Consider the following 9354-nt stretch of genomic DNA (forward strand, 5'->3'; position numbering starts at 1 on the left):
GTTCCTGATGATCCTATAAATTGTTGATTTAGGTGCAATCTTAGTAGCCACAATATCCTTGCCTGTGAACCCATTTTTGTGCACCGCAATGATGGCTGCACATGTTTCTTTGCAGGTCACCATGGTTACCAATGTAATAACAATGATTTCATGCATCACCCTCCTTTTAAAATGTCAAGTCTGCCATTCTAACCCAATCAGCCTGACATAATGATCTCCAGCCTTGTGCTCATCAACATTCTCACCTAAGTTAACAGGATGATTACTGAAATGATCTCAGCAGGTCCTTTAATGACAGCAATGAAATGCAGTGGAAAGGTTTTTTTGGGATTTAGTTAATTTTCATGGCAAAGAAGGACTATGCAATTCATGTTCACTCTGATCACTCTTCATAACAATCTGGAGTATATGTAAATTGCTATTATAAAAACTTAAACAGCAACTGTTGTCTGTGTGTATGGAAATGCTTTTCCTGTTACTATTAAACATAGCTATGGTTTTTACTGTAGATTTTTTACCATGATATATCGGCAAGTGCTCAAGTGATTTATATTCATGATTGATTTTCTGACCACTTTTCTTCGACTACATTCAATGCTATTCTTTCTGGCCTTAATAATGCATCGAAGAGTCCGTTAGTCAGTTCCAGTAAATGTAAATCTTCTAAATAGATTTGTTTGGTTGGTGCAGCTAAATAATTTGACCTCTCTTTCTAGCAAACATACTGGTGAACCCACACTGCTCTGTTTGCGCCATATACCCGAGTAAACGCTGTAGGCGCCTGGAAAAATGGGGAGGCTTATCATTAAGATTCAAGGCTCACAATAATCACCAGTTCCTTACTTCTGGACTCTTACCCAGGGGTCATTATATTGCTCGCCGTTCATTGCACCCCATTCATCAATGGGTTCCACCCGTTGTGTCTTTACACTCATCTCAGGTGCCTGGTCTTATGAAGGAAAACTCGCGACTGAGACCTGGTTGAGTGACAGTGAGTCAAGCGTTTTATCCTAAGTTGTTCCTGTGGCCTCTTAAGTTCTTCAACTCTTCCCAGCTGACGAGTTATGGTGGTGGCTTGGTCTCAGTTCAAATTTTATTTGTCACATACACAGTACGATATGCAGTGAAATGCTTAGAATATATACTCAATATCTCGTAACAATTTTCATTGCCGCCAAATATCTACTTAAGTTCATTCTAGTGCTGATGTCTAGTTCTTTCATATGGACTAGAACCATCCCATCCTATGTAGTTTAACAAAAACTTTCCTTTCTGATCTTTTAACTGTTTCTGCTGAGGTTTAACCATATTTAATTACTGGAGATTTTAATATTCATGTATGTTGTCCATCTATTCGTCTGGTTTATTTCATTGAGTCTTTTAATCTTCTTCAGTGGGTGTGTAGTCCAACACATGAACATGGTCCCACCCTGGATTTAATTTTATCTCATGGTTTGCATTTATACAATTTTCGAATTACTAAACCGTGTGAGTGTATTAATAAACAGAGCACACTGATTGGTTTGCCGGTGTTGTGTCGAAGTTGGTCTCCCATCAAGATGGTATTCTTATCCCCAGCTCAATAAAACAGAGAGAGGCTTGTCCGCGAGAGGTTATGCACAGACCACAGAGGTTCTACAGATTATGAACTTGACATTGATACAGTTTTTAATGCCTGGAATGTAAGAGACAGATTTAATAATAAAGAAATTCTCCAGATCTATATCATATTCATTGCAGGGATTAAAAACGGTAAAAATATCATTTTTAGAATGCGTAGAACGTCAATGGTCCATGACCAACCTCTCACTGACAAGCCATTTTCTGAATATGCCATTTTCACAAGGGTGGGTCTAAGAAAAATGCATCTCGGTTTGTTAATCCAATAGTTTTATTAATCCGCACAATCATTTTAGTAATCAGTGTGCATGGTGTGTTATTGTTTTTACCACTTTATCCCTGTAGATCTGTAAAAAACTGTTGAAACAGAGGGAACGGAATATTTTTCTGATTTGATTGAAAACACACCAGTAAACCACCACAGTAAACAAAGAACACAGTAAACACTGTTACTAAGCCCCAAAACATTATCTGCCATGATATCACTGCAAATTAGTGTGAGAATCTCCCAACATTCTGAAAAAAGTAGCTGAAGGAGTGATTTCATTCTTGTCCAGGGATATCACGAGGTCCTGACCTCAAGATGAGTCACCAGTTCAGTTTTATTCAGATTGAAATTCAGCTAATGAGCTGCCATCCAGGATGAGATGTCTGCCAGACATGCTGGGATCGGGGTGGAAACCTGAGTGTCAGAGGGAGGAAAGGAGAGAATAATTTGGGTGTCATCTGCATAACAATGGTATGAAAAATCCATGTGATGAAATGACCTTACCAAGAGACCGGGCATAGTGTGAGAACAGCAGAGAGTTTGCGTGGGGCAGATGTGGATGCCCTCCATATTACCTCATACATCCTATCTTCTAGGTAAGAAGCAAACGTGGTTCCACAAATTCCAAGGCTTGTAAGAATAGATGATAGAATCATGTGGTCAACTGTGTCAAATGCAGCAGACAGGTCCAGGAGGATGAGGACAGATAACAGTTTAGCAGATCTAGCAGCATGGAGATTTTCAGTGACTGACAGAAGGGCAGTCTCTGTGGAATGTGCCACTTTGAGTCCAGATTGGTTGCGATCATTAAGGTTGTTCTGTGATGGATAAAGAGACATTTGGTGATAAACAGACCTTTCAAGAATTTTGGAAATAAAAGAGATAAGTGATACCAGGTGATAGTTGTTAACTTCTGATGGGTCCAGGCAGGGTTTCTTAAGGATAGGAATAACCCTTAGATAGTCTTGAAATTGGAATTGTTCCTGATGCTTTTAAACATTCTATTGTTCAGCCTCCACTGCAAAAGCCCAAGATTGACCCCACAGATCTGACAAATTTTAGTCTCCCCTTACTTGTGGACTTGTGTAATGTACTTACGTTACATTAATGGCCATTAAAGAACTTTGTTTCTCCAGTCACGCAGTAACCCCCCCAGCATGGTGTACAGTACTCGTCTAAAGGGGCATGAGATCTGCCAGATTACCATCACACTCCAAGTCATCACCGAGACTCTGACATTGCTCCTTCCAGTGCATTCTTTTGTTCATGAACTATGCCACCCCACACTGCCTGCCTACTATGATGGGGATCCTTCCACCTTCTGTCCTTATCTTTCTCAATGTTACCTCATGCTCGAACTGAAGACCTCATCATTCCCCACAGAATGGTCCAATGTTGCCCAATCATTACCCTCCCTACAGGAAAGGCACAGGAGTGATCACATTCCTGGCTGCTTCACATGTAAAAAAAAGAAATCACTAACGAAATAAGGACATTTTTTAAACGTTAATTCATGGGCTATCAGACAGACACCGGTGACTCCCTTTTGTGGCTAGGGTGAGCACCCACATTTCAGCAGATTCAACCGTCTGTCTGACTTAATCAAGGATGAGCTAGCAACTCGAGAGCTCCCATCTGACCTTCAGGCATTCAATAAATTAGTGACCCTCATCAACACCTGGAAATGGTTTCAATAAGACATTTGTCATCAGCTTTAAAAACCATTGAGAATCAGTCGGTCACGCATGCCTTAGTGGACCCCAAAGGAAGATCAAAACTACTTTTTGTCTTTTTCTCCATGTCTTCCCAATTCAAGACCTCACATCTTTAAGTCAACCATTCATTGTTCAGGTGCTTGACAGCAGCAAAATTGTCCCGATCACTCATTACCCTGCTCCCATTACTTTTGAATTTTCTTGGAACCCGTTTAGATTATGACAGTCTTGCACAGCTCTATTACAGGCACTTGAAACAGTTGTGATTAGAGCAGTGCGAATAGGATAACTTCACGCAGAGTCCCACATCTAGAAGATTGGTCTGTGTGCATAAAGCTTTCACACAACTGGCGCTAATTTTAAAACATGTCAAAACTACTATCAAACAAACAATCCTCACCATGGTCCAGGATTGAGTAAGCTTCATGCAACAGATTAATTACTGCATCATCCACCTCTATATGCTCTTGGTGCAGAAACTGGGAACTGTGGTAAGTTAGGAAAGAGAGGCGAGTGGAAATGAACTTAAGATCGCATCACAGTGTGTATTGTCATGTTTATTGAAGCAACGACAGACTGAGGAAGCTGCCACAGATCTACTTGTTACAGGTGTTTAAAACTGAACTGGAGGAGGACAAAACATATTATGTACATTAAAACTATTAAAGAACATATTTAATTAATTCACGCTATCCAAACCTAAGTTCAATGTTGTATTAGTCAATAACTCCTTTAATGTCCTCACCATGTGTTTCACATAATGCATCCCAGTTTGTGGCCCTAAAGCATCTCTTCAAATTTTATTTGTCACATACACAGTACGATATGCAGTAAAATGCTTATACGCCCACCAGTAACCTTAAAAAGGAAAATGAAAGCTTATTGATAAAAAAATATAAATAAAAAATCTGATAGAAAATAAATTTAGCTAGGATAAAAATAGAAATATACTGTACGAATAAAAACATTCACAAAATATAGAAAAAAAACAAATTTGTAAAAATTTTGAAATTTGTGTAAGGACATGTACCTTGGGAATACTTTTTTACTCTCCTTCAGTGCATGCATAAATGCTTATTAAAAGAGCTGATTCGAGAAAAATTATTTCCACACATGGAGCAGTAATACGGCTTCTCCCCAGTGTGAATACGTTGATGTTGCACAAGAGTGCTGCTTTGAGTAAAACTCTTCCCACACTGTGAACAGTGAAACGGTTTGTCTCCAGTGTGAATGCGCTGATGTTGCTTGAGAGAATCCTTTCGACTAAAACTCTTCCCACACTGTGAACAGTGAAACGGTTTGTCTCCTGTGTGAACGCGCTGATGTTTCTTGAAAGAATCCTTTTGATTAAAACCCTTTCCACACTGTGAACAGTGAAGCAGTTTGTCCCCTGTGTGAATGCGCTGGTGTTGCTTAAAAGAATCCTTTTGATTAAAACTCTTCCCACACTGTGAACAGTGAAACGGTTTGTCTCCTGAGTGAATGCGCTGATGTTTCTTGAGATAATACTTTTGATTAAAACTCTTCCCACACTGTGAGCACTGATGTGGCTTCTCTCCTGTATGGATGTACTCGTGTATTTTCAAATCTCTTATGATAGCAAAACTTTTTCCACATTGTGAGCATTGGTGCGGCTTCACTCCTGTATGAGAGCGCTGGTGTTGTCGGAGACGATGTTTATTAATGAAACTCTTTTCACACTGTGAGCACTGATGCAGCTTCTCTCCTGTATGCATGTATTCGTGCAATTTTAAACCTCTCTTGTTAACAAAACTCTTTCCACACTGTGAGCACTGATGTGACTTGCCTTGGCTGTGGATGAGCTGGTGGGCTGTGAGGTACCTCTCTTGACTAAAACTCTTTCCACACTGGGAGCACTGATGCGGCTTCTCTCCTGTATGAGTGTGCTGATGTTGTTTGAGATGATATTTATTAAGGAACCTCTTTCCACACTGTGAGCACTGATGTGGCTTGCCTTGGCTGTGGATGAGCTGGTGTGCTGAGAAGTACCTCTCTTGACTAAAACTCTTTCCACACTCTGGGCACTGATACGGCTTCTTTCCTGTGTGAACGTGCTGATGTCTCTGGAGACGGTATTTACAAGTAAAACTCTTTCCACATTTTGAGCACTGATGTGGTTTTTCTTGTCTGTGGATGCGCTGGTGTGCTGTGAGACCCTTCTTTTGACTAAAACTCTTTCCACACTCTAAGCAGTGGTGAAGGTCTGTCTGAGTTTCTTCTTGATTCGTCATAGTACAAAGAATGTCTTTTTTTTTCTTTTTATTATTCCTGTTAGAAAGAATAACATAAAATAAAATTTAGCATCATGAACAATACAAAACATTTCTCAATACCAACATATTTTTTTTTAATGATCATTATTATCTTCTGGTAGTACACACACTATTACCGAAACAGAGCTCTATGTAGGATTTAATTCAATTCAATTTTATTTATATAGCGCTTTTAACAATGGTCATTGTCTCAAAGCAGCTTCACAAAGATGAAAGAAATTTAATAAAAAAAATAAATAAATAATAATAATAATAATAAAATATTAATAATAATAATAAATTGTGTGTGTGTGAGAAAAATGTGTCTAGATGATAACGAGATGAATGAATGAAATTTCTCTGTCAGTCAGGATCCAGTCAGTAAGTGTTTAGACTTTAACTTACCTCAGGATCAGTGAGTTAATCCTCTCCAAATGCTGTTTTTAATTGAACTGATTTAAGATTCTCTGTAAAACTGCAGGTAGAAACAGCTAAATGTAGAGATTGTTTTAGCTTAGCTGGATAACTAGGCCGTCCAAGTAACACAACGTCTTTAGCTCTTCTTCTCCTTTGTCTTTTAGTTGGGTGTTTCACTGCCCCCTACTGGACTGGATGGTGAACGGAACCATTAAGAATCTATTCACAGTCTGTTTTATTCTGTTCAGTAAAACTAAAATATAATTACAGAGATTATTGGTTCCTCCGCAATAGTTTCTCTATTTCTCTAAATCTTACCTCCATCTGCTCTGATCTAGCACCTAGACAAAGACTACACACCATCAGATTCAAGGATTCAAGATTCAAAGAACTTTATTAATCCCAGAGGGAAATCACTTTGTCTTGGTTACATTAATTTAATTTAGCAGGAAGAAAGGGAAAAAATAGATCAGACAATAAAAATAAAAAATAAATACAATAAATGGAAGTAAAAATAGAATTAAATATAGCACAAGGTTACATATTGCACTGAAAATAATCAATATACCAATATTGCACAGATGTACTGGTAATCAGATATTGCACTTGAAACCTAAATCTTGAGTTTTGGGAACAGTAGTGTCATAAAGTGTTTTTAAACAGTAACTACTGACAGTCCGTATCCCGTAGTGTAAACGTTACAGAGACGAGGTGTATCATTTAATGGCAATTGGGAGAAAAGTTCTCCTATGGTGTTCTGTAGAACACCTGGTCATAATTAATCTCTGGCTGAAATTGCTCCTCTGGTCGGAGAGAATACTGTATGGGGGTGAGAAGGATTGTTCAGGATTGTGTGTATTTTAGACAGAATCCTCCTCCTTGCCACAACATCAACAGAGTCCAGCTTCATGCCCAGGACAGATCCGGCCCTTTTAATGACTTTGTCCAGGCTGTTTTTGTCTGCCGCTTTCATGTTGAAGCCCCAACAGACCACAGCATAAAAAACGACACTTGCCACAACAGATTTGTAAAACATCTGAAGAATGGTATTGCAGATGTTGAAAGACCTCTGTCCTTTCTTGCAGAGTGCCATTGTGTTAACTGATTGTATAAACTACAGAAAGAGTTCATCAGATGCAGTATTTGCTTTGAGGATGCTTATGGAGAAGTACAGAGAAGGAAATAAAGAGTTGCATTGTGTTTTTGTAGATCTAGAGAAAGCGTATGACAGGGTGCAGAGAGAGGAGCTGTGGTATTGTATGAGGAAGTCTGGAGTGGCAAAGAAGTATGTTAGAGTGGTGCAGGACATGTATGAGAGCTGTTAGACTGTGGTGAGATGTGCTGTAGGTGTGACAGAAGAGTTACAGGTGGAGGTGGGTCTGCATCAAGGATCGGCTCTGAGCCCCTTTTTGTTTGCTTTGGTGATGGACAGGATGACAGATGAGGTTAGACAGGAGTCTCCATGGACTATGATATTTGCAGATGACATTGTGCTTTGTAGCGAGAGCAGGGAACAGGTTGAGGAAAATTTGGAAAGGTGGAGGTATGCTCTGGAAAGCAGAGGAATGAAGGTTAGCCGCAGCAAGATGGAATACGTGTGTGAATGAGAGGAACCCAAGAGGAATGGTGAGGCTTCAGGGAGCAGAAGGTGCAGGACTTTAAGTACTTAGGGTCAATGGTCCAGAGCAATGGAGAGAAAGGAGGTGAAGAGGCGGGTACAGGCAGGTTGGAATGGGTGGAGAAAAGTTTCAGGTGTGTTGTGTGATAAAAGAGTATCAGCGAGAATGAAAGTATAGGTGTACAGAACAGTGGTGAGAAAAGCGATGCTCTACGGCTTAGAGACAGTGGCACTGAAGAAAAGACATCTGACTGCACTATTTTATGTTCATCTAATATTTTTAACTGTTTTATTTTAATTTTAAATCAAATTCTAAATAATTTAAAACATTTTATTGATATTATTATTATATCATTTTATGATTGTTTTCTTCTCTTTTACAGAAAGCACTTTAAATTACCACTGTGTATGAAATGTGCTACACAAATAAACTTGCCATGCCATTAAAATGTTTTTTTTTTTGTTAAATTTTTTCCAGATTTTCTCCCTAATTTAGTCGTGTCCATTTCCTCCCCGTCACTAGGGGGCTCCCTCATTAAGGCTACTACAACCACTCAGTCGGGAGGGCCAAAGACTATCACGTGTTTCTGAACCACGTGACGCCAGCTGACCGCATCTTTTCGAATGGCTCGCTACACCTTTAGCTGTAAGGGGTAACAGCATCACCCGAGAGCTGAACCAGCGATCTCCGGATGATAGGGCGAGCACTTTACCACTGCGTTTGCCATTACAATTTAAACTATATTTTAAACAGACTATTTACAAAAATGGGGTTTTGATCATTTACAGACGCATTGTTTAAATAAACAGACATCTGGTCAAGCGTTCGATTTCTGTCTAATATCTGTGACCCTGACGTTTGTATGTTCTCCCACCATCACTCTGGTATAGGCTACATCTGGACTCCTTAGATCACATGACTTTTTTCCATGGCTCCAGTCAACTGAATCCTTTATCTGATGAGTCTCACTAACAAGTGGTTTTCTTATGGACACAGCTAAACACAGCTGTTTAGTCCCAATCCTGTGAGTTCTCATCCCATTGTGTGTGTGTCTTTGTGTATGGAAATGCTCTTAATGTTAATATTAAACATAGTTATGGTTTTTACTGTTGAGTTTTTACCATGAAATTTTACTAAGCGTTCAAGTGATCTACGTTTATGATTGATTTTTGACTACTTTTCTCCCACTACATTCAGCGCTATGCTTTCTGGTCTTAATAATGCATTGAAGAGTCCGTTAGTCAGTTCCAGTAATTGTAAATCTTCTAAATAGATTTGTTTGCTTGCTGCATCCAAATAATTTGACCACTCTTTCTAGCAAACATACTGGTGAACCTACGCCGCTCTGTTTGTGCCATATACCCGAGTTAAACACTGTGGGCGCGGGGAAAAATGAGGAAGCTTATCATTAAGATTCAAGGTTCACACTCATCACCTGTTCC

General features: G+C 39.3%; 1 protein-coding gene across 2 annotated transcripts; it reads right to left on the reverse strand.

Annotated features, from left to right (window-relative positions):
- Nucleotides 1–1367: 1367 nt before the first annotated feature.
- On the reverse strand, nt 1368–6429 carry LOC128523730 (zinc finger protein OZF-like). Of its 2 annotated transcripts, XR_008360448.1 has the most exons (4): nt 6282–6429; nt 4634–5892; nt 4004–4089; nt 1368–2706 (listed from the first exon to the last, which is right to left on the reverse strand). XR_008360448.1 is itself a non-coding variant. In XM_053495839.1 (3 exons), exon 2 carries the CDS (start codon nt 5853–5855, stop codon nt 4659–4661), a length of 1197 nt encoding a protein of 398 aa, XP_053351814.1. In that variant the 5' UTR covers nt 5856–5892; nt 6282–6429; the 3' UTR covers nt 1368–2706; nt 4634–4658. The 2 variants fall into 2 exon arrangements, 1 of the variants encoding a protein (XP_053351814.1); XM_053495839.1 differs by lacking the exon at nt 4004–4089.
- Between the last annotated feature and the right edge of the window lie 2925 nt (nt 6430–9354).

This window comes from Clarias gariepinus, chromosome 1 (assembly GCF_024256425.1).
Source record: "Clarias gariepinus isolate MV-2021 ecotype Netherlands chromosome 1, CGAR_prim_01v2, whole genome shotgun sequence".
Classification (NCBI taxonomy): domain Eukaryota; kingdom Metazoa; phylum Chordata; class Actinopteri; order Siluriformes; family Clariidae; genus Clarias; species Clarias gariepinus.

What these genes read in the sequence shown, in the direction of transcription:
- LOC128523730 (XM_053495839.1), bottom strand. Translation starts at nt 5,855, where the DNA reads ATGACGAATCAAGAAGAAACTCAGACAGACCTTCACCACTGCTTAGAG.